At 41.0% G+C, this 25,459-nt stretch overlaps 1 protein-coding gene across 8 annotated transcripts; it reads left to right on the top strand.

The window, feature by feature from the left end:
• The first annotated feature begins 433 nt into the window (after positions 1-433).
• On the top strand, positions 434-25,013 carry LOC308093784 (uncharacterized protein). Of its 8 annotated transcripts, none has more exons than XM_080440131.1 (31): positions 641-701; positions 936-1,000; positions 1,087-1,228; positions 1,306-1,567; positions 2,069-2,207; positions 7,853-8,484; positions 8,800-8,882; positions 8,985-9,123; positions 9,828-9,986; positions 10,359-10,496; positions 10,967-11,124; positions 12,008-12,111; positions 13,260-13,449; positions 13,722-13,853; positions 14,013-14,156; positions 14,930-15,065; positions 15,807-15,957; positions 16,230-16,366; positions 16,829-16,940; positions 17,488-17,551; positions 17,919-18,122; positions 19,362-19,507; positions 19,633-19,751; positions 19,835-19,956; positions 20,450-20,547; positions 20,642-20,778; positions 22,630-22,754; positions 22,898-23,043; positions 23,242-23,344; positions 23,462-23,598; positions 23,680-25,013. In XM_080440131.1, exons 8-31 carry the CDS (start codon positions 8,985-8,987, stop codon positions 23,801-23,803), a joined length of 3,225 nt encoding a protein of 1,074 aa, XP_080296257.1. In that variant the 5' UTR covers positions 641-701; positions 936-1,000; positions 1,087-1,228; positions 1,306-1,567; positions 2,069-2,207; positions 7,853-8,484; positions 8,800-8,882; the 3' UTR covers positions 23,804-25,013. The 8 variants fall into 8 exon arrangements, with proteins under 8 accessions (XP_080296262.1, XP_080296257.1, XP_080296258.1 ...); XM_080440132.1 differs by having other exon boundaries at positions 1,087-1,567; positions 7,853-7,917; positions 8,004-8,484; XM_080440130.1 differs by having other exon boundaries at positions 1,087-1,567; positions 7,853-8,145; positions 8,223-8,484.
• Positions 25,014-25,459: the final 446 nt, after the last annotated feature.

The raw sequence follows: 25,459 nt of genomic DNA, 5'->3' as shown, positions 1-25,459 counted from the left end.
TTGTAATGTTTTGTATTAATATTATATTAATACAAAACATCGCCCATTTGAGAATAGCCGATCATAAAGCTCACAATGCGTAACTCTTTATTATTATTTTTTGAACCTTTGTGTTTATTTGGCATTTTCAGCATGTTAGACAGGGGATAAACATCATTTCATCATATCATTTCACAATGCGTACCCACTCAGTTTCTGCTCCTCACACACACGCACGCACTTGCACGTGCGCGCACACACACACACACACACACACACACACACACACACATACACACACACACACACACACACACACACACACACACACACACACACACACTACACACTACACACTACACACTACACACTACACACCACCTTCAATAGCCAATGGGTATAAATGGCAAATCTAGAAAGAGATTGTTCCCGGACAGATGAAAGTTGAGGAAAATCTGCTTGGAAAATGGTTTATTTATTGCAACATAAAAACAAACAACAAATCATATTATTCTTCCTTGCGGATACAGTAGGCTCACTCTTGGACATTCCCCCTCTCAACATAAAGTTAACTTAATGTGGGAACCCAGGTGAATGGTGCACCCACTGCACCTGACTTAGTCACATGACCAGGAAGTATAAAACCCTAGCTCCTTCCAGTAGAGAGCCATTTGTCTCTGCTGTAGGTTGCATGGTTCATACAGGGAGAAGGAGAACACATGGTAGGCCAAAAACTGAACCTTGTAGATCTGCTACTTTGTGCGACTCTTTGTTTGTTGCAGCTAGTGCTAATATTAGCTTATTGTTTGAGCACATGTTACTGCTGGCTTTTGTTTGTTTGGTTGCCTATTTTTCTGTTGAGCACATGGAGGCTTCCCATGCTCTTTAGCACTTTAATTTAGCCAACATCATTGTGTTTTATTATCTTATTTTAATGCATTTATTTATTATTTCAGTTTTACAAATGAAGTGACCTCCTGTCCTGTGGTGTCTGTTCTGTCTGCCCTACCTGGAGACACGGGTAAAGCAGTATACATTTTATGCATTGCACTCTTTGTGTATTTTAATGTATTTTAGTTTGTAACATCACTGTCTTCTTTTATACAGCAGCTCTGGTGTTGAGGTTGCCCCCCTCGCCTTGGCCTTGCATTGTGTGCACAGTTACTGCAACACAAAGGACCACACCGGCCACTGTTTTCCACTGTTAATTTACTCTTTTTGTTTTGTTTATTTGAGTCATCTAGCCAAGGTACACTGTAGGCATAGGTTTTAACATTCATCCATATTGGCATATTCTAACTGTTTCTCTCCTCTGTTCTGTTACAGTTTTAATTTGTGTAACCCTGTTCAAGGCCGGGTCCGCCCTGCTGCACACGGCTTTCCTCTCAGCTTGGGACTGCACTGGGGACTCCTTTGGTTTTTATTGGTGTGTATTGATATAACCTGGCACTGCATGTTTTGTATTTGAATTTTGTATTTATATTGCATGATTTCTTTGAGGCCAGGCCTATCCCCTTTTCTTTTCCCCTAGTTCTTTTGGTATTCACTGTGTGCACGGGCCGACCCGCCCTTCCTTATACTGCGAGAGGTAACTGTTGGATTGCCATTTTTATACTAAATACCCTGCCTTAAGGACCTTGATTGTCATGCTAGTTTGTAATAGACAACAGTGATGTTTTGTCAATTCATGGTAATAAAGTATGTTATATTTCTACACAAACTGCCTCTAGTAAAGTAATTGTTCCTGTTTAAGGGAAGTTGGTCATATTACATTGTCTTGAACATTCTAAGGTTTAGGGGTTCCTCCTGCCCCCTCTACAAGTGGGAGGTGGCGTAGTCAGGCATATTAGAGTATTACTACTCAGTTACTACATTATGGCGTAGTCGGCAGGACTTCCTTAAAGAGGCAGATATTTGTGTATGAACTTAGGTTTTATTTCATTTTTGAGTGGAAAAACAGTGGTTGGTGTTGGACGTCAGAGGAAGGCTTGTGGACTGCCACAATCGACCCGTCCGGAGAATCAAAGACCTGTGGCAACAACTGCACCCCGTTATTGGTTTCCGTGTAATAACTTTTGTCTCATTATAGCAAAGTGTTGAAAACTGTGCTGCTGAAATGAGTGAGGACCAGGAGATGGAGGAACTTTTGTCTCTGCGTGAGGAGGTACAAAGGCTGCGAGTGGCAAATGAGCAACTCACTCAAGGAAGAGGTGCCAGTTTAGATACAGGTAATATTACTCCTACTACCAGTACAAATTCTGGCGGGTTCACCCCCGGCAGCATTTCGGCTCCTCAAAACGTGCTTGTACCACAAGCTGAACGTTTTGTGTATATTCAAAGAGAGAGGAAATGCCCCAACTTCTCGGGCTCCAAATCCAAATCTGACCTATCAATTCATGATTGGATAGAGAATGTAGAGTCATGTTTGAGAGATAGGCATATGAGTGCCAGAGAGAAGGCCCTCTTCCTTTATGACCACTTGGAGGGGGAAGCAAAAGCAGAGATTAGATTTCGTTCATTGGCAGAGCGAGAGCAGCCAGATACCATATTGACCATTCTAAAAGAACTGTATGGTTCCTCCTTTTCTTTTGTTAGCCTGCAGAAACAGTTTTTTGATCGAAAACAGAAAGAGGGGGAGTCTTTAAAAGAGTTTTCTCATTCCCTGTGGGCCTTAATTGAGGATATAAAACGTGCATACCCAAATAGGTTGACAGACCTAGATACTCTTGTTAGAGACCAGTTTCTGGAACATGTGCGTGATATATCCTTGCGACGGGAGTTAAAGAGCATTGTAAGGCAACGTCCCATTATTTCTTTCTTGGCATTGCGACAAGAAGCCATTAAGTGGGTGGAGGAGGGGGAGAGGCCTTCCGGACAAACTCGGGCTAGTCTTCATCACTGTGGGGTTGATGTTGATGTAGAGGGGTCTTGTCATGCAGTGGGAGTCGGGAAGGGATCTGAGCTTTCAGTTTTGCAGGAACAATTTAAGCAACAGCAGTCACAAATTAACAGCATGATAGAAAGTCTATCTAAAATAGAGCGTCTATTAGACCAGCCTGCTGCTCGTCCCTATAAACCCAACCTCCAGTTTACCCCAGAGGGCCTGCCCATCTGCCTCCGCTGTAAGAAGCCTGGACATGTCCTCCGCCAGTGTCACCAGGGGCCGAGGCCACGAGCATCCAGCGTGCCCAGTGTTCAGCCTGAATCAGACCCAGCCTACCCCGCTGTGAGACCCCCAGGTATGGGCTTTGCCAACAGTGCAAATGTTAGTAATGAGACTATTAGCAATGCCCAATCTACACAGTTCCCACCCTTTTCAAATGCTGCACGACAACTTATAGGTAGATGCCCTGAAGTAGATGTGGAGATGGGTGGGGTAATGGTGAAATGTTTGCTGGATACAGGGTCTATGGTTACTACCATTACAGAGTCATTTTTTAATGAAGCATTCAAGCCCTGGGGTGCCCATAAACTTAGGTCATGTGGGTGGTTGGCTTTGAAGGCGGCTAATGGGCTAGCTATCCCCTATGTAGGCTATCTGGAGTTAGATGTTCAGGTGCTGGGTAAAAAGATTCCAAGTCGTGGGATTTTGGTTGTAAAAGACACTGCCTGTACATCACAGCAACACACTGTCCCAGGATTATTGGGGATGAATGTAGTCATAGAGTGCTACAGAGAGTTATTCATTGAACATGGGGAAGCTCTTTTTGCCTCTTTATCTGCCATTCAAGCAGATGTAAACTGGGGGTCAGCCCTCCGCCACTGTCATAGGTTGGAAGTCTGCCCATTACTTCCTGAGGGCCGTGTCCGTGTTCTTGACAAGGCAGGGGAGTTTATACCAGCAGGGTCTGTAAAATTTGTCCAAGTCACCTGCCCAAAGGTTCCCCATGCCCCGGCTAAATATATGCTGCTGGAGCCTGGTGGCTCAGATCTTGCCCCTGGCCTGTTGATGTCCCCCGCCCTTGTGACTGTCAACAATGGTGTGGCATATGTACCTGTGGTTAATGTTGGAGCCACAGGAGCTACCGTCCACTCCAAACAGGTATTAGGAGTTTTACATCTAGTCGAGGGAATAGAAGAACCTCAGCTACATTTTGAGGAAGGGAGCAAAGAGGTTGCTCAGGTGACACTGGTCAGTGCAGAGGCTGCAGGAGGGCCTCCACTGACTATCCCTGACTCAATTGCAGCACTGCACTGGCCAGAACTCCCACCTGTAGCAGAGAAACAGGCAAAGGAGTTATTGGGGAGATATAGCGACGTCTTTGCTAAACAGGAGGGAGATTTAGGGTGCACTGATGTAATTACACATGAGATTCCCCTTCTTGATGAGGTCCCTGTCCGTCAAAGATATAGGAGAATACCCCCTACCCAGTGGCAGGCTGTAAAAGACCACATTAAGCAGCTACTTGATGGTAAAGTGATCAGGGAGAGCAGCAGTCCTTACGCATCCCCCATTGTCTTGGTGAAGAAGAAGACGGGAGAGCTGAGGATGTGCGTGGACTACCGACAGCTAAATGCTAAGACAAGGAAGGATGCCTATCCACTGCCCCGCATTGAAGAGACTTTGGATGGCCTTTGTGGCGCTCAATGGTTTTCCACCATCGACCTAGCAAGTGGTTACCATCAAGTCCCTCTAGCTGAAGCAGATAAAGCCAAGACAGCCTTCTGTACACCATTTGGCCTCTTTGAATTCGAACGAATGCCTTTCGGCTTATGCAATGCCCCTGGGACCTTTCAGAGGCTCATGGAAAGGATATTCGGTGATCAGAGCCTTCAGTCAGTTCTCTTGTATTTAGACGATATCATCGTCTTTTCCACTTCACTTGAACAGCACTTGACGAGACTGGAGATGGTTCTCAGCCGACTCCAACAGAAGGGACTGAAGGCAAAACTGAGCAAATGCCACTTCTTCAAGACAGAGGTGCAGTACCTTGGACACCGGGTGTCCAGAGAAGGAGTAGCGACTGACCCAGAAAAGGTCTCTGCAGTGGCAAACTGGAGGCGGCCCAAGGATGTATCAGAGGTCCGTTCATTCCTTGGCTTCTGTAGCTACTATCGCCGTTTTGTGAAGGGCTTTGCCCAGTTGGCTGCCCCCTTGCACCAACTGGTGGCTGATGTTATCAGAGTAGCTCAACAAAATCGAAAGAGGCCAGCCGCAGTCCTGCCCAATATGTGGACTGAGGCGTGCGAGCGGAGTTTCAGTGACCTGAAGATGTTCACAAGTACACCCATACTAGCCTTTGCTGATTTCACCAAGCCCTTTGTCTTGGAGGTGGATGCTAGCCATCAGGGCTTAGGAGCTGTCCTTTCGCAGGAGCAGCAGGGCAAGTTAAAGCCAGTGGCCTATGCTAGTCGGTCATTACGAGGTTCGGAACGCAACATGGAAAATTATAGCTCTATGAAATTAGAGTTCCTAGCATTGAAGTGGGCACTGTCTGAGAAATTCAGAGACTATTTGCTGGGTAGTAAGTGCAAAGTGTACACTGACAATAACCCCCTAAGTCACTTCCAGACTCTCAAGCTGGGAGCCGTCGAACAACGGTGGGTAGCACAACTAGCAGCTTTTGATTTCACTGTGCACTACCGACCAGGAAAGAATAACGGAAATGCTGATTCTCTCTCCCGCCAGTACAGTGACCCGGTGAGACAGAATGAGGAGCCTGACCAGCAGACCCAAAGCACTCCAGACTCTCAGCACAATCCAGAGGAAACTGAGGTTGTGACACAGCTGCAGATTGGCGCCTTGCCCAGTAGGTCAACAGCTGAACTGGTAACTTTACAGGGTGCCGACCCAGTGCTAAAAGCTTTTCTCCCTTTCTGGAGGACGGGAAGCCCACCAAATAAGGAACAGCGGGCACAGCTCCCAGAGGATGTCCGGCGTCTACTCCGGCAGTGGGACCGCATCGTGGAAAAGAACGGCCTGCTTTATAGACAGATCAACGCACCACAAGGGGGGTCGTTAACTCAATTACTACTGCCCACATGCCTTCATCAGGAACTTCTAAATAGTATTCATGACCAACATGGACATCAAGGCGTGCGAAGGACCACTGATCTGGCACGGCAAAGATGTTACTGGCCAGGGATGGGAACAGAAATCGAAAGACACTGTCAGAACTGCCAGCGTTGTGTACTTTCCAAGGCTGTTCAGCCTAGGGTGAAGACCTACCAGGGTGCCCTCCTTGCCAGTGAGCCGTTTGAGGTACTTGCCATTGATTTCACCCTACTTGAACCTGCAACAGACGGGAGAGAGAATGTGCTGGTTATGACTGACGTGTTCTCTAAATACACACAGGCTGTGCCGACTAAAGACCAAAGTGCCGTGACAGTAGCGAAGGTCCTGGTCGATAGCTGGTTTACCCGGTTCGGGGTACCCAAAAGGATACATTCCGACCAGGGAAGGAATTTTGAGAGTGCCCTGATCCGCCAACTCTGTCAGTTGTATGGGATCGAGAAGTCCCGAACCACGGCATACCATCCACAAGGAAATGGCCAATGTGAGAGATTTAACAGGACACTCCACGACCTGCTTCGATCTCTTCCCCCTGAAAAGAAGAGAATGTGGCCGAAGTACATCTCTCAGTTAGTATGGTCATACAACACCTCGATCCATCGCTCCACGGGTCATTCCCCTTACACCCTACTGTTCGGGGTACCACCCCGGCTTCCAATAGACTTTCTCCTGGAGGCAGATGACTCAGCTGAAACGAGGTCATGGGATGAGTGGGTCTGTCAGCACCAAGAACGGCTTCAGGTGACACGAGAGCTAGCCCGCAAGAACCTTGGAGAGGCAGCAGAGTACCGCCAGCAACACCACAACCAACAGGTGCGTGATCCTGGTTTCAAGGTGGGCCAGATGGTCTACCTAAAGGACCATCGCGGTCAAGGTCGTAGGAAGATCCAGGATGTTTGGTCGCCAGTCCTTTATCAAGTAGCCAGAGTGCCAACTGAACCAGGTGGGCCATACACTATCACACTGGCTGATGGCACTGGTAACGTGCGACGGGTCAACCGTACAGAGATGAGGGCAGCACAACTTGAGGCACTACCGTCTGTGCCAGTGGAGACCGAGCCACCACCTCAGTCTAGCCACCAAGATAGTGACCCTGAGAGTAGTCGAGACGAGGACACCCTGGCATGGATTGGTAGGGAAATACCCAATCAGCCTGCTGCTGCAACTCAACAGGACATTCAGCCGCCCGTCCCCAATAGAGCCGGCAGCACGTATGGGGTGGACAACGAGGCCCCTGAAGGTGATTCCATTTCATCCGATAGCAGTCAGGAGGCGCCAACAATTCGACGCACCACCCGCACTACCGCTGGGAGGAATTCTAACCCACACAATCTGCCAAGGTCAACAGTGGCAAGCCACAATGCGGGGGTGGTAAGGGCTGCTGCTCCCCTGGTTCCTGAGATGGCTAGTAATCATCAGTTTAGGCCATGGTTATGAGTCAGTTGATCGTCGGGGCGACGACAATTTTTGGGGGGGTTGAATGTGGGAACCCAGGTGAATGGTGCACCCACTGCACCTGACTTAGTCACATGACCAGGAAGTATAAAACCCTAGCTCCTTCCAGTAGAGAGCCATTTGTCTCTGCTGTAGGTTGCATGGTTCATACAGGGAGAAGGAGAACACATGGTAGGCCAAAAACTGAACCTTGTAGATCTGCTACTTTGTGCGACTCTTTGTTTGTTGCAGCTAGTGCTAATATTAGCTTATTGTTTGAGCACATGTTACTGCTGGCTTTTGTTTGTTTGGTTGCCTATTTTTCTGTTGAGCACATGGAGGCTTCCCATGCTCTTTAGCACTTTAATTTAGCCAACATCATTGTGTTTTATTATCTTATTTTAATGCATTTATTTATTATTTCAGTTTTACAAATGAAGTGACCTCCTGTCCTGTGGTGTCTGTTCTGTCTGCCCTACCTGGAGACACGGGTAAAGCAGTATACATTTTATGCATTGCACTCTTTGTGTATTTTAATGTATTTTAGTTTGTAACATCACTGTCTTCTTTTATACAGCAGCTCTGGTGTTGAGGTTGCCCCCCTCGCCTTGGCCTTGCATTGTGTGCACAGTTACTGCAACACAAAGGACCACACCGGCCACTGTTTTCCACTGTTAATTTACTCTTTTTGTTTTGTTTATTTGAGTCATCTAGCCAAGGTACACTGTAGGCATAGGTTTTAACATTCATCCATATTGGCATATTCTAACTGTTTCTCTCCTCTGTTCTGTTACAGTTTTAATTTGTGTAACCCTGTTCAAGGCCGGGTCCGCCCTGCTGCACACGGCTTTCCTCTCAGCTTGGGACTGCACTGGGGACTCCTTTGGTTTTTATTGGTGTGTATTGATATAACCTGGCACTGCATGTTTTGTATTTGAATTTTGTATTTATATTGCATGATTTCTTTGAGGCCAGGCCTATCCCCTTTTCTTTTCCCCTAGTTCTTTTGGTATTCACTGTGTGCACGGGCCGACCCGCCCTTCCTTATACTGCGAGAGGTAACTGTTGGATTGCCATTTTTATACTAAATACCCTGCCTTAAGGACCTTGATTGTCATGCTAGTTTGTAATAGACAACAGTGATGTTTTGTCAATTCATGGTAATAAAGTATGTTATATTTCTACACAAACTGCCTCTAGTAAAGTAATTGTTCCTGTTTAAGGGAAGTTGGTCATATTACATTGTCTTGAACATTCTAAGGTTTAGGGGTTCCTCCTGCCCCCTCTACAAGTGGGAGGTGGCGTAGTCAGGCATATTAGAGTATTACTACTCAGTTACTACATTAAGTTTCATTTTCATGGAATTCTTGTAGTTCAGCTCCACCCAGTATCTTTCTCTTTTAAACGAGAGCTTCAGGGAAATCACATTTACCCTTTGTGAGCACAACGATGCAAGGTGAGTTTCTTGATTAGGCCTACATTGTCTTTTTGTAAAATTATGAATGTACATTTCTGTTGCTATATATTTTTTTTTTCTTTCCTTTTTTCCTTTTTTCAGATGGCTTCTGCTACCATAATATACAACCTACTTGAAAATCACAGACTGGAGTCTTATTACAACCAATTCATTCAGTTTGGTGTGAAAGATGAACGAGATTTCATTGATAGTGTAACAGATGAAGATTTAAACAACATGGGTAAGATATAAATGGCCTACAAATGCATGTGAAATTGTACATAATGAGTAAATTAAAATGTTCAACGACTGTAGTGAAAAAAATAAGCCCTACCTCTATGTTTTTTAGAAATTACCTCTGTGTGCATTTAAAAACAGAAACTTATCATAATAGTGGAATTGTTTTTACTGCAGTGCTTAACAGAAATGTTCATGTTAAGTTAAAAGTTCTAAATGTAGGCCCACTGTATGTGAAATTAATAATAGCCTAAATCTTAAAGTCTGTCAGACTATATCATACAGATACCCTAGCCGAACAAAGAATTTGTGTGCTGTATGCTCCAGCCTTCAGGACAACAAAGAGCAAAAAGAATGAGGAAATAAATGATCAGCAAACAGAAAGTCAGTTTATTGTCCAACCAGTTTTAGCATGGAAAGTCCCCTGAAATCAAGGTTTAGGTGCCCACTCGACCGTTATCCATTCCAAATCAAGTTTATTACTGCACCCAGTGGCAATTAACAATCTCAACTAGCAGTTTTAACTTTTATGTGAGAAGTTGAACCTTATCCATCACTTCTACAGGATTAGGCTACATGCCTACGCCCACTACAAACCCCACCACACAAGTGTTTTAGTTGAACAAAAAATGATCAGATAGAACATATAACAGGAACTCTAACTGCTTTTACATTATTGACTTTTACATTTTAAATACATATGTCCAGGCTTTACCCAAGTGGAGAAGAATCGTTTTTTTAAAATGAGAGACGAAATTGGAAGATTCAGAGCCCCGGAGAACCAATCTCAAATGGTAAAAAAATCAATGGAGTCATTTTGCATCCAGTACAGATACCCCCATTGTCCTGAACCAAAATACATCAGGGGTGAGTAAATGGCATCTACATAAGCCTATCTTTTAAACAGTAGCTTGAGACTAACCAACTATTGAAGTATATATATATTTTGTCAACTATTTATTTCTATTCTTTAAATTGATTTCTTCGCCCTGCAGTAAGTAATGCATTATGAAATGATCAATCTGGGAACCCATTCGATAAAAAAAGGACAAAATGGTCATTTTCATATTTTTCACCACCTATTCTGTATATTCTCTTGTACTAAAGGTATTTTTTAAACTTGGGCGTAAGAGACTTGATAGAATATCATTACTGTATGTCTGTGAGTGATTGATGTTACAGATATTTGTTGTGATATGCCCTCAAGTCAGTGTGGTTATTGAGGTTAATTTCTACTAGACATGGACCCTGCACAAAATACAGTTGAAGATCTGATGTTAAGGATCTGCCACCTTGAAAACGTTGGGAATTCAAAAGGTGTCTGCCTATATACAGTCAATGGAATGCCATTGACTGATGATCCTTTCTTCAATACATGTAAGAACTGCATGACCTTACATTTTAATAACTTTAATACTGCTAATATGTTTTTGTAAGGGTCAAAGATAAGTCAGGCACATCTGACCTCTGGAAGGCAAGTACCAAAGTGAACTGATATCAAAGTGAAGTAGAGCCGCACACTATAGCTCCCTTTGCCAAAACTTTGGCAAGGGGAGCTATAATGTGCGGTAAAAAAAAATAGGATCATACCGTAGCCTAATCTGGCATGTTTAATCCAGTAGACTCTAGAGGTTTGGGCGGTCTTCTTCACTATACGTCGCACCACCATGGACCAATATGCCCATGTGGAGATCTCTGTATCAGTCAGTCTTTGTCCCTTTTATGCCCATATACGTATATACATATATTATGATATGTGGCCAAAGCTGTGAATAGACAATATAATTGACAAGTATTTAAGTAACATCATGTGCTAATTTCTTTCAATGAACATTTCTAATCTACAGGGTCTTTAAAAGACAGACACATTGAAAATGGAGCAGAATTGTATGCAATATTTACACCAAAGCATAACCTAAAGCAATCCCCTGCAATGCAAAGACAAGAAACTCCTGAAGTCTTGGGAGGAGGAGAAGATACTGTTCGATGCCACGTGATGCTGAGGGTGAGCTGAATGATTTAATGGGGATGTGAGAGGCCTGGAATTTCGTCATTTTAGGGGCAAGGCCACTTGGCCTTTGGTGTTGTCCATTTTTTTTAGGGCACAAAGGCCAAATGCCAGGGCCGGAAGGCCATAAAATAAAACAAGATTTGAGTCCACTGAAAGAATTAATTTAATTTAAGGATGATTTTTAATTTAATATGTAGACCATCTGCAGTGAAATAAATAAATAATGGTATTTACAATCTGATCCATGCTCAGCCCTGCACCAATCAAAGTTACTGGATTGGTTTAAAGATTGGGACTCATGGGAGTTAAGAATTCAGAATAGAAAGAAAGAAAGAGACACTGGTGTCTACATATTGACAAGAAACAGAAAGAGGAGAAAGTGGTACAGTCAGCTGGGGCATTAAGGCCACTGTGGCCTCTGGGCATTAAGGCCACTGCCATTTTTTTGAGGGGCACAAGGCCAGACTGAGGGGCACTGACGGCCATGGCCTTCGTGGCCTCCCTGAAATTCCTGCTCTGTGACTAATCAAAATGTTACTGTTTAACAACTTATACTAACAAATCTGTAGTCCTTTTTGTGTATGAATTTTACTCTCAGAAAGTGAGTTGTAGAAAAGACAAACCCAGTGGGTCATGAGCAGCACATTAACTGTGGTACAAATAGAACATCATCAGCACTGTCTTCTTTCCCATATTTTCACTCTCTCTCACTCACTCTCTTTGTCTCCGTGTGTGGGCTCCAACGTGCTTGGTGCCACAGCCACTGGTTATAGAACATATCATCGCTCATCGGTGTGGATGCTCAAATGATTATCGTTACAGTTATAGTTATCGTGCTTGGTGTGAACAGCTCTTAACTCACCACATTTCTTCATAGGGAAACTTTGAGATCAAAGTGGACTTGGCAAGTGACACGATCAACAACTTGAGACTCAAACTCGCAAATGAAAGTGGAATCCCAGCTCACGTTCTCCATTACAGGTAATTTAAAATCATTGCCATAAAGCATGGAAATCATTAAATGAATCGGCCTACACACATTACCTAATGGAAACACAGGTGATAAAATAACACTCCCCAAAAATCTTAAGACTCGTAAAAACTGAAAAAATATATATTTAAAAGCAAATATGGCAATATGAAAATTATAAACATGTCCCAATTAAAATAGTTTAATTATACAAGGTTGCAATAAAACATTTATATTTATTTATTTATTTTCGTTTATTTTCATTTCACGTTTATCTGAAGCCATAGCGTTTGTGAATATGAAAAACGGAATGAAAAATGTTTGTCAAATTGTTTACATATAACTATCTACTCTGTGTCTCAGAGAAGGGCTGAGGATTACTCAACAATTTACCTGCCAATGACATGACATCATCAGCAGCTGGGTTTTCAAGCCAGATTTCAATTGTATTTTTTAAGCTAATATTTTACTCTGCTAACATGCCAGGTAGAGAAACCATGAGAGAAACACTTGAAACTTCTGTTGATAATGTCCTCATCAATCGTCTAAGGTTTTGAGCTAGTCACATCCATAGAGTTAAAAATAAGGTCACATCCCTCTCTGAGACACGAGTCAGTACTCAGTAGACAGAAATGGTACTCCAGATTTTGTCCAAAATGCACACAAATCCCTTCACATTGCCTCTTGAGTCATCATGTCATGAACATGTATCAGACTAATTTTCTTTATTCCATCCGTTTGGATATAATTAGCTTCCAAAGTTATTTACAAAAGAATAGCAAAAATCATGAATGTATAGTCCAATCGACCCCAAATTAGAATCACATATTGAGGGGCCCTGATATTGATATTCAATTCTGTTTACCTGTAATTGCTGGAGCCCATCACTTACACAGCCTTGGGTATAGGACACCCAGCCTGGTGGAGATTTGCACCACGCAGAGTGTCCCATTCTAGTTGACTATTGTTTATAACTTATGATGTTTGTACAGTTTATAGCATGCTGCCTAACCTTTTTTACTAGATATAGAAATGTACAAATTAGACTACATTGCCATAATGTATGGTTGTTATACCGGATATACTGGTTATATCGGATTGTGTGATTTTATAATAGACTACTACTTTACTACTATATACTTTTTTTCCTTTTATTCAGTGGTGAACATACCAGTGGAGAGACACTGCAAAGTTGTGGAGTTTCTGAGGAGTCCACAGTGTACTTCTCTTTGTCCACATTTTGTGAAGAGACTCCAGACACCAATGAAGTCTTCATGAATGATGTTGTACCATCAGTCCAACAAACACAAAAAGGACTGAGTGTGTTCTTCTCCTCACTATTTGCAATCGTAAGAGTACCGTTCTTTTATTATATTTAGCATTATATTGTTTTTGTCCTTTCAAATCATCATTTCCTTCTTTCTCTCCTGATGTGTTTCTTGTCATTAGGATCAGGTATTTCCTATAGTGAAATACTAATTAAAATGTGTAGCAAAGTGCAGCTGGAGTATGGATTTAGATGTGGGATGAATTGCAAAAAGTAAAATTACATTTTGTGGAATTTAAAATGATAGTCCAATCAAGTGACACAATTCCACAAATGCATTTCATGTTTTTTCAGCACATGCGAGATTCTGGGGAAGGATTCAAGAAAGTGGTTGCATACATACGAAGACTAACTGGATGCAACCCTCTGGCACAAAGTTTGTACCAGTTGCTCTGCAGGAATGAGTTTCTGTCCAAGACTCAGAAGGTAAACCATATGAGATGGTATAATCTTGCAACATTTAATTATTCATTCTACTTTTACATGGAGGACTCTTAATATTTCTTGAATGGAATCATCTTTCTTTTACATTGGTTCTTTGCATTCATAATTCATAATCTTGGGGAAATATCTTTTCTCCTTTAGATTGCCATTGTTGAAGGCTTGTACACACTCTTTAGAGAACTTTTGCCAGGACTGGGGGGAAAAAGAGGTGAAAAGATCATTGAGGACATAGATGTCTTTGAGAATTCAACATACTGCTGGGCCTATATTATCGCTGAAGCAGAGGTATGTCATTTTCTTTTGTTTCAGTATTTCTATTAAGGTAAAGCGGAATTGTTTTCCCCAGAATAAACCTGTAAATCAGACAATTATAGCTGGTACTTTGAATATTGACAAATACAATTATAATTGACATTTACAATATAGCATATTGAGCATTGCAAGTTATTTGGAATTACCTTTAAGGATATTAGGGTCATTATTTCTGTTGCGGATGGAGAGTCCACCTGTGTAGTGAGCTGCTGTCAAGGTTGAAATACTGAGAGTGCTGCTGATACAAAGTCTGATACAAAGATATAATGTATGTTTTTCTATACATTATTAAAACTACAAAACAATTGTATTATACCCAATTAAAGTTAATTAAAGTTTCAACAAGTGTGGCATTTTTGTTAATTCATAATCTCAGATGGCACACTGTCCCTCTTATGGGGTTATTATGTTATGGAGTGGAACTAGCCAGGTGTCTGTCCGGCTTATGGGATCTACTGCTAGGCCATTTTAATGCTCATGACAATCCATCACAAGCCTGCTTCACACTCAAATCTCTTAGTTACAACAGCATTATTGTGGTGAAGTAGTGATTGTCTCATTGGCGAAGTTTATAAAGATCACTAAGTTTCTTCTCTTCCACATATCGCCTACTGGCCGAAAAACAGAGACACCATCGTCCATGTCTGATTAACACCAGCATACATTTATAAACATGACATGATTTTGAGCACACTCATAGCAGTGATGTTATGCCAAGTTAAATCTTTACCCTCTTGTTCTGGCAGAATGAAGCATCAGAACATGAGAACTATGCACCAATACGTCTTCGATCACATGAAGACGTACGTTTCAGTGACCCCGTCAAAGTACCTGGAGTACCAGGTGTCTTTGAAAGATCACATGTTCTCCAGAAAATCAAAGGTAAATGCAACTCTTACACATGGCCAACACTATTTGTGTTATAAATTAATGATACAATGTAGAAAGCCTGTATGTTTTGGCTTTTTATGGATGGGCAAAACATTCAGTAGAATAGTAAATCATCATGACTACATTTTACACTAAGGGTCCTTTCAGACGGCAAGCGGCCAACGCGCCTATATAATTCACTTTCAATGAGAGACGGGCGATTATTTGGGACGCTTGGAGAAGTTGAGGGGTGGTGAGGCAGGCGGGCGCGGCCCTGTGAAATTCTCGCGCGTGTGCTCGTTTGTGCACACGCACGCGGGCGGCAAGAGCTGGCTTGTGGTGAGCTTTTCTTTTCACCGCACCGCGCAGGAGGACAAAACAACCATGATCGCGGCGCGATCAGCACTGATCCGAGCACTGATAACGCACATATGAACCGCTTACCGTCTGTCACGACCTTAAGGCTAGACATGGCAAGACATTCTTGAAATACCAATCTGCATAGAGCTAAAACAAAAAAAAAACAAAAAAAACATCTATGAAAAATTATGTAATCATATAATAATATTTTTTTTTTAAATACAAATACAGCAGATGTGTGAAAGATGTGTAATTATGTAAGCAGAACTCTTAAACAGATCATTTACAGTTTTTTTCAAATTTAAATGAAAACCAAAACTTTTCTCTCTAATGTATTTTGTCATGAACATTCTTTTAAAGTTTAATTTCAGTGCATTTCTATTTTGTGTTCAGACGGAGAGAAACTTCCAAACTGCAGTGAGGATAACTTGAAGGAAACATCACTGAGGAGAGCAACGGACATTGAGAAGATTTTACTCAGTCTGCCTCCATTCATCAGAACATATCATCTTTGGATTAACCATGACAATGTGCCCGGTCAAAAGTATGTGTGTGCGTGCGTGTGTGTGTGTGTGTGCATGCGTGTATTGTATGTATGACCAGTGGTATGTGCAACATTATTTTTTAACAGTGGTATTATTAACATCCTTTGGCACCCTTTAGCCAGGAGACATGTTTTTTATTGACACATTGATTTTCTAACCTGATAAAAGCCAGCCAAAAGAAAAAAACAAATATAGTGTTGTTTATTTGCATGGAAACGAGGACTGCATATTTAAATTGTATTGCATGTGTGCATTCAATGTTGAATTCAAGCTTTCAGATTGAAATTGAGAAGACCTTTGGCAGTATGGCAGAAGGAATAAAACCGTTTCCTCATCTGATGGTGACTCCACCACTACTTTTGAAGAATGTAGGACTGGCTGGGCCTCTACTTGTTCTACTTAGTGAAGGTAATTATGAAGAGGTCATACACACATACAATGAGAGCATTAACACAGTGCAACATCATCATCATCATCATCATACAAATGGCATATGTAATTAGCCTGGCATGGCCAGACTAATATCACTGCGTAGATATTACTCTGGAATCTCTGTGTGGAACCATGCATTTCCGAGGGGCAAATTCAGAAAATGCCCCTGGTGATAAACCTGCCCCATATTTGCATACTGGGCCCTGATTGGTTCCTCACAACTTCGGAGGGAGAGAAATCCAATTTCTATTGAGAGGGGCCAGACCTAATCTGCCGAGGGCAATTTTCTTTTGTAATGGCAGATTTGTCTGGAACCAGGCTAATAGTAATAATATACTGTATATGTCATAATAATCATGATTACTCTTGGAAACCAACCCAAGAGATGATTGTTAGCCATAAGGGACTGTTTAAGAATACGTTTTTCCTCCTTGGTAGATGAACTTGGCGTTTATGTGGGTAAAGACAAAGGAGCCCCTGAGATGACCAAAGTGTTTAGTTGTCTAAGTGGCAAAGTCCAAACTGTGGATGTCAACGTACTGGCATCCAAGTGAGTATTCTGTTTTTTTTACAGTTTGTTTGGGTCTGATGTCATGCTGTCACAGTCACATTTGGGTGTAGCTGCAGTGGTAACTATATGAACTGTTTGGTTATGTCTGAGTCATAGTGAACTCTATATATGATTATGTCTCAGTCATAGTGACGGGCCCCCAAGAGTAGCGGTGGTTCGCAGGCCGGCCGACCCATTAGGCAATTTTAAAATAGGATAGGATACCGTATAAATGGTAAGTAGTACTTTTACTACTTTTACTAGTAGTACTTTTACTACTACATAAATGTAGTAGTAAAAAAAACACATTTTTTCTACTACTACAATTATTGTCCAAAACTTACACAAATCGGTACACATTATCTCTGGAGTCATGTGATCAAGATGTATCAGTCAGATTGTTCAGATTCAATTCTATCTGCTTTTCAAAGTTTGTGGGACCTTGGTAGGCAACTCTGATGTTTTTGACCATGTTTTTGCAGATGTCTCTCAAGATCTTCTATATAATTTAATTTGTTACTGTTTTGTTTTAATTTTCTATACAAAGAACTGGAGATAGCAGAGGGGACCATGCATTTGTCACAAGCAGGACTCCAAAAGAGGCAATTCTGGTAATGTTTACGATATCTGTCTTTTGCTGATTCATTTCTTCAAACTAAGACTTGGGTTGGGGTCATATAAAAAAAAGACAATCAGCTCCGCTCATCCACCTATGCATGACCATTGATTGATCTTTGACATTTTGCCAGTGTTTGAGTAATTGACACTGTTAAGTATCAAATTATGTATTGTAGTGACAGTATTGTCAGTAAAATTGCTGAAAAAATAATGTTGCCTGTGATATGTTTTTATGGAGAAGTGAGACCATTTTTTGTTATTAATTATTATCTTTAATGACATGCTTCACATTTATCCTCATAATAAAAAAGATACTTCATTTGTTTATGTCCATGTTCTTTTTCATCAAATTTGTATTAGGTACTTGTGGATGCAAGCTCCTCTATGAATGGGAAATGTTATGGAAGTGTGGATATCAAGAAGATCGATGCAGTAAAAGTGCTGTTTGACAACTTTGCCACACGGACCATGGCTTATGATTTTCATCATGTAATAGGCCTTGTGAAGTTTGACTCAGAAGTGAAAACCCTCCACACATTTACAGAAACTCTGGAAAAATTCAAGGTAATTTATATAATGTGCTACTCGTATTACTGACTTCATATGTATATTTTCTTCATAAACATGCAATATCAGCCTTATCATGGCACATCATGAGAAGAAGTATTCTTCACTGCAAAAAAATAGATAAAATTAAGATTAAATCATAAAACAGTATGGTGTAATACTGTAGGCTGCCTGCCAGCACTAGTATTGTATTTCACATGAAATTACTTTACAGTATTTACTGTAAATGTAATGGGTAATTTCTGTCAGGGGATTGTTACCTTGATAAGTACTTACAACTACTACCAGTTAGTTTGCAGGGAGATAAATTGGATAAGGTATCATGAACCTATTATACATACTGTGAAACTCTTCACTGTCAGGTGAAAATGAGTGGTTGGTGATTCCATGTGCTGTATATCGGAGGAGGCATGTGGTTGTCTACACCAACCAAGGTCAACAGTTGGGGTAGGCAGTGATAGGCACTGCAGAGTAACCGGAACAGTGGGCACCTGGTATTTGTGGCCACTTTTCTTTCTCTGAATACTGGGCATATCTGGGCAGAGTAATCTGGAACACTGGGAACCTTTCATAAATTCATAAATATTACAGATAATTATTTATATATTATATATTTAACAGAAATTGATAAATTGGCACATTTTAGGGTTTGGGGAGAATTAAAGAATAAATGTGGCTACTTGGTCAATGAGCTAAGAAAAGCAAACTGGTAAACATGTCACAACATCAATATACAGTAGCCACCATATAGGCCGCCTAATTGATTGTCTGACTGAATTACATGTGCAAAAGTACTAAAAGACTTTGTGAGAGGACCGAATGGAAATAAATCCTTGACTTAATTGTGTTTTTATGATAGAATGTTTTAACCTATACATGTATGTATGATTTGTGTGGGTTATTTTCTTCAAGTTCACTGAGCCTATGCTATGTATGTATGATCGCATTATTTGATGTCATGTCACTCGTAGTAGTCTATTTAAAGGATGCGTATAACATAGCTTAAATGTTTAAAGAAATGTTAAAGACTTCACGCGCAAAGTATTCCCTGTGACCAGTTGGTTTTTGTGTCCAGAAATACCAGGTGCCCACTGTGTTCTGGGATTTACAAGTTGCCCAGAAGGTTTAGGTGTCCACTGGACCTGTATTCGACTGCAGTATTCGGGGGGAATCGGCAACGATTCAAGTGGGAGAAAAATAAAAAGTTGCTAAAACATTTGTGGGATACATTTATAGGATCACATTCACAGTCTTCAAACAAAGAGAGGAACCAAACTCAACGATGCTCTACAACATGGAGTGTCTGAGTTGGAAAAAGTCAAGATGAAGTTCAGAGATTGCAGACTTCGCATCGTGTGTCTTACAGATGGAAATGATTATGGGTAAATGTACTGTCATGGCATGTCAGTAGTTATAGTATTGTTATTATTGAGACAAATTGCAATGTTCCCTGTGATATGTATTTACTTGGATGTGGGAATTACATTGCGTGATCATCTGCCCATAGATCAAAGACAAAGCCAGTTGATGTTGCTGCCAAGCTGATAAACGCTAACATCATTGTGGATGCAATCCTTCTTGGAAACGTGGAGAATAACATGCTGCATGGAATTAGCAATGCAACAGGTACTGAGCATTCATGCTATTTTAACACATATCTATGTATAACTACTGGAGCCTAAACTCACATCTGAATGTATGGGGTTTAGGTGGTTGCTGTTTCAAACCAAAGACGAGCATCGATGGCCTGAAGCTTTTTGAGATTGAGACTGTCCTTTCTCTGGAGATGAGGAAACCCAAAGACAAACTCAACCCATCTTCTCTCACTGAAGTTTGTTACACCACACACAATCATTATAGATGCATGCCAGGATTAACAGTAAACTGTAACCAGTTATTAAATTGTTTCCATTAAATAGGGAAGTTTTACAATTATGTTCTTTAAGAAAGGGGTGCCTTTAGGATTATTGTCTGTAAGAAAGTTGAGGAATTGTATATTACCTTTTGAAAAAGATAATGTATTTACGCTAGATGGCAATGGCTAACTTAAACTATGATTGACTAATTACTTAATTGTTCCAAGTCTTTGAATTGACTACTGTATTAAGAGATTAAAAGTCTGGGCTTTAGAAAAAAGGAGGATTTAACATGGGCTTCTGTATCCCATCTATACCTGGACATACTGTAGTAAGGACGCCACCTCCGAGTTTGCACTCTATAGTTTTTAGCCTTTCAGTTGAAAATGTTCCAGTAATTTGTCAGTTCAAGTGATTGAACATGGTGGCGTATCACATTCTAATGACGTTATTGATTAACATTTACAGAGTGTTTTAACAAGCCTCTTTGCCAGTCGTGGGTATGATGAATTCCCAGAAGCTTCACTGCCAAAGGAGTTGGACAACAAAGTGACAATGACAGAGAAGTAAATGATGGAAGAAATCATATTAAAGAAATTGATCTAAATATTAAATACATTTTGACAAATATTTTTTACAAAAGTTAACTTTTTCATGTAGTGCTCTGAAAAAGCAGATTCAGGAGAGTAAGAGTCGACGTTTCATGGAGAAGGACAAACGCATCCTTGAGGAGTTGAAGAGCCTGCATTGTGATCCCCATCCATTTTTCTCCATCTATCCATCAGAGTCAGACTTCAGTAAGTGGCCACAATATTCTATCATGTAACTTTAGTAACGTTATAATGTTTTTTGGCCCTTAATGCAATTTAAATGCATTTTAAAAATGCTACGCAGCCTTCTAGTCCTACATTGCGCTGATCAGATAATTAGGCACGAGTTACTGTATGGCCATTTGAAGTGTTAAACACTGCTGTAATATTGCTGTATTAATTATACAGCAATTAAAATAAAAAAAATGATGTGACTAATCTCATGCCAGACCCCTGAACAGTGTTAGTGGCAAGTTTGGTGCGGATTGGAGCATGTGCGCCTGTGGCCCCTGGCGGGGCACTGGGGGCCGTGTATGGCCCCTGGTTTGACTATTGTCATGGCAGAGCCCTGAACAGTTTTTGTGCCAAGTTTGGTGCGGATTGGATCAACGTTGCACCTGTGGCCCCCTGGTGTGACTTTTCTAATGGCAGACCCCTACAGTGTTTGAACCAGGTTTAGAGTCTGCTTTGTGACAATGGAGGTCAGATTGGGCTGAAACCTTGCCCAAATATGGAGATGACTGATATTATAGATGACTGACATCACAGACTGGCCACATGACATCCAAGATCCACATGGAAGTATTTAACTATTTATGCAGTTCACTATTTATTTTTGGTGAAATGAGACGAGAGGTAAACCATCACCGTACTCGAACATGCACTCAAGCAGCCAGCCTGTATGGTGTGGCTTCACCACTGAACACCATATTGTGACTAGCTTCGTTCAGAAGCTGCACTCATATAACTTACTATCGACAGATAAAGCCTAGCCAGGTCAGCCACGGCCATCGTTATCTCCACCAGACAGAAAGGTGTGTGTGTGTGTGTGTGTGTGTGTGTGTGTGTGTGTGTGTGTGTGTGTGTGTGTGTGTGTGTGTGTGTGTGTGTGTGTGTGTGTGTGTGTGTGTGTGTGTGTGTGTGTGTGTGTGTGTGTGTGTGTGTGTGTGTGTGTGTGTGTGTGTGTGTGTGTGTGTGTGTGTGTGTGTGTGTGTGTGTGTGTGTGTGTGTGTGTGTGTGTGTGTGTCTGTTTGTAGCCTCGGAAACCCATGCCAAAAAGCCTGGGGGAACCTTGCAGGTTTCTAAACCTTGTTATCTCCTAACCAATCAGAGTGCAGAGGGGCGTCGCTCTAAATTTGGTGACGTCAGCGTGTTCCGTGCACAGGCCGGGGGGGGGGGAGGAGGGGGGGGAGGGGAGGCGGGGACATAGATTGGTGAAGCAATAGGAAGCGGCGCTGGAATCCAACCGCCTGGGTTTTGATCCGCCCTTCAAGACCATCGATAGGGCTCGCTCTTTCAGGCTAATCTGTTTGTGAGTCTGAAGCTAGTCTTGCAAACTACTAGACCGATGTGCCATGTTTTGTGCAAGATGCAAGGAACTAAGCTTTCCAACCTTCACCTGTGATTTTGAGGTCAAGGTATTGACCAAAAGGATAACATTAGAAATTGTGTTTCTATACAAGGTGGTCAAGCTCACCCTCTGTCAAAGGATGAGGAAATTAGTTATCCAGGAGGAGCATAGAGTTATTAATATGCCACTCCTCATTAATACAGAGAAATCAGCTTGGTTTGAACACCTGGTAAGGATGCCCCCAAGTCCAAGTGGCATGTAATGCACCCTGGTGCAGACAAGTTGGAAGGATCCCAGCACAAACAACGCTTGCCTACGTATTTGACCAACTTTCTCAGTTTCCCAATAAATATTGGTTGTTGTTTGTGCTCTATAGTCTATATAGTTCTAGCACTCCATAGGGATATTCAAAGCAATACTGATAAGTGATCTGAAGCTAAATGAAATAATCAGCAGTCAACCCTGAATGTTCCTTTTAAACTTTTCAGCTTTCTGGAAGATCGTCATGGAAGGTCCTCCTGAAACACCATATGAGAAAGGAGTCTTTGAGCTCTACTGCCAGTTTGGTCCTGACTATCCTGTGAAACCTCCTCTTGTCCGCTTCATCACACGTGTATCCTCATTCCACAACATTTACAGACATGAATAAACATTAAATATTGAAATACCGTGATAGTTGATATCATATGACAATATTGAAAACAATGTATCAGAACTCATAGCAATTCAAATGACAATTTCTTAACATAAGCAAAGATACATCACTGCAACATCAACAGCGTGGGCCGCATTTGCCACAATATATTTGACCGTAACTACAACGCCCAAATCACCATGAGAGAAATCCTGGATGCCATATATGGACTGCTCATCGTCCCTGAGCCTGAAGACCCACTGGACAGGTTGTTTTTAAGGCTTTCTTTTAAAAGTAATCATGGCCAATGGATGTTTATTTAGAACATTTTATACACAAAGTCAATTGACAGTGCTTTGCATAAGGCATAAAAAGTCAATTTTAATGGAAATGCATGCATTATACATTATATTGGTAACTATTCATTTGCATTTAAAATAATAATATGTATCTTTCCCTTTGGAAGCATTTTGGCGGAGGACTTCTTGACCAGCCGTGATAGATACGATCAAGCAGCCAAGGACAACACAGAAAAGAATGCCGGTACCTCAATTGATGATGTGGAGAAGGTGATGAGTTATTCCTTTTAGTGAAATTATGATATGGACTATAACTTCTATGTTGTAGGTCATTGAACAACTTACCTACTAAAATTAACTATTTGTTACCCATTTTCTCATTGAAAGAAACTGGTGGGTCAAACTCCTGATGCTCCACCCCGACATCTGATTTGTCCACTGACCAAGAGGATGTTTGTGGACCCTGTGAAAACAAAATATGGAGATGTATATGAACGAAAGGCCGTTGAGAAACACCTCCAAATGTAAGTTCTCCCCCCACCCCCAAGAAATGTCTCACTGGCAGAATTGTCTTGTATTCTTAGTTATTGAACATTGTTTTTCAGGAAAGGAACTCATGATCCCAATGTCCCAAGCCGTATGCTCAGAAGAGCTGACATGAAACCAGACAAAGACATGAAGAAAATGGCGAAGGAGCACCGTTCACACCAAATTGAAACCTATGTGTAGAAGAATAGTGGAATGGTGGATTTGTGGGTAGGCCAAACACTGGACAGTGTTGGCGGGTAACCTATTGCTCACAGTAACACTTTTTCCATCATGATGTGAGGGATTGCTATTTCTTTTTTGTATACTTTCTTTTTATTCTTTTTCGTTTTTAGAACAAGCAGGTCATCTTGGGCATCACATGACATTAAATTAGTACATTTCAAATGTTTTTAACACTCATTATGTTGTGGGCTATTCAGTCCAGAAGAGAGGGATCCTATTCTAAAGCAACTTCAGTCTTTTTAGAAAGTTCTTAGTCTGTTTCTCCTTGATGGTAAAGTCCATGGCAATTTGCCAGCAGATATTCAAATGATTCATTCCTATTTCTAACAGCATGGTGAACAGGACTCCAAATATTGCAGTAAAATAAAAATAAAAAAATACATACATACATAGAGAAATAAAATACAAGAAATAAAAGATACAAAAATGTATATAATATAATACAAGCAATAGAGGGATTGCTATTTCAATTAAGTAATTACTATAAAGTTGTGACGTTACAGCGTTACTTTGTCCCCCTTTTTGTTCTTCATCATCAGTTAGGAGTTATTTTTCATCATTTCCTATCATGAGTGAAACCTGTGTGAAACTTTACTTTACAACACTATAACAATTTCCATTAGTGCCTTTTGCACTGAACTCGTAAATGATGTGGCGAGCTGCACACAAACGATCATTGCACAGTTAAGATGTCATGCATGTTTGAATTTCGTTTTTTCCAGTGACTATTTTTGGCTTTGACCTTTCAAATCAATATGCACTTTAAATTGCATTAAAATGTTACACTAAACTAGCCTGATTATCAGACTAAAGCTTTGTGAAGCTGGTTCACTCAGTGGAGTGGGCGGGGTTTATGGTATAAAAACACTAAATAGACACTAAACATGCCAGATTTCCAGAAGTTCATGATTCTTGTTATAGGTTGATAAAATGATGTCAAGATAATCATACACTTTATTATCTTCTTTTTGTTTTATAGATTTAGCATCAGCATTGGTATCTGTCTTGATCATATTTGTATTAGCATGCAAAACTAGCATTATATTATTTGATTATAATTGATTGATGTTACATTTACATTTATTTTTCGATTTTTCTTTATGATAATTAAATTTGTATGTTCAGTATGCAATATAAAAAAACATGGCAAGACATCATTGTTTGCACATTCTGTATGGTGCATCAAAGTTTCAAAGTGAGTTTTTCTTATCTAGAATCTCAGTTCTGTCCGTTATGGATCTGACTACATTCTGAAACTAGTTGTTACATTAGGTTATTACATAAAAAATCTTGCTGATGACTGTAGGCAGGGCCTACTTCAGAACATGTTTTGGTGTATGGCAGCCTGGCAGGAAGCCCATACAATATTAGGCCTCTAGCTATAGTTTATAAAGACTATATGGCATAACCCTAACTCTTAACAAAATGGATCAATAATGGAATTGAAACCATATTTACGTCCAGGATATGATCCACCTATATCCCTTACTCTGATCTTGCACTTTGTAAGATGCAGAATGTCTGCTAAATGCCTCAAGTTTAGACACCTTTTCAAACTTTGTATTTTATTCATTAATTCAAGAACAATGCATTTCAGCATGCTAACTTTCCAGG

Source organism: Gymnoscopelus braueri, assembly GCF_963280865.1.
Source record: "Gymnoscopelus braueri genome assembly, chromosome: 10".
NCBI classification, from domain to species: Eukaryota; Metazoa; Chordata; class Actinopteri; order Myctophiformes; family Myctophidae; genus Gymnoscopelus; species Gymnoscopelus braueri.
The sequence above is the reverse complement of the archived record's forward strand: the minus strand, read 5'-3'. Positions and strand labels throughout refer to the sequence as shown.

Coding starts and splice junctions, on each gene's coding strand:
- LOC308093784 (XM_080440136.1), top strand. CDS start 8,985: ATGGCTTCTGCTACCATAATATACAACCTACTTGAAAATCACAGACTG. Junction 13,450..13,721: donor TCTCCTCACTATTTGCAATC/GTAAGAGTACCG, acceptor ATGTTTTTTCAG/CACATGCGAGATTCTGGGGA. Junction 19,752..19,834: donor TGGAATTAGCAATGCAACAG/GTACTGAGCATT, acceptor TATGGGGTTTAG/GTGGTTGCTGTTTCAAACCA.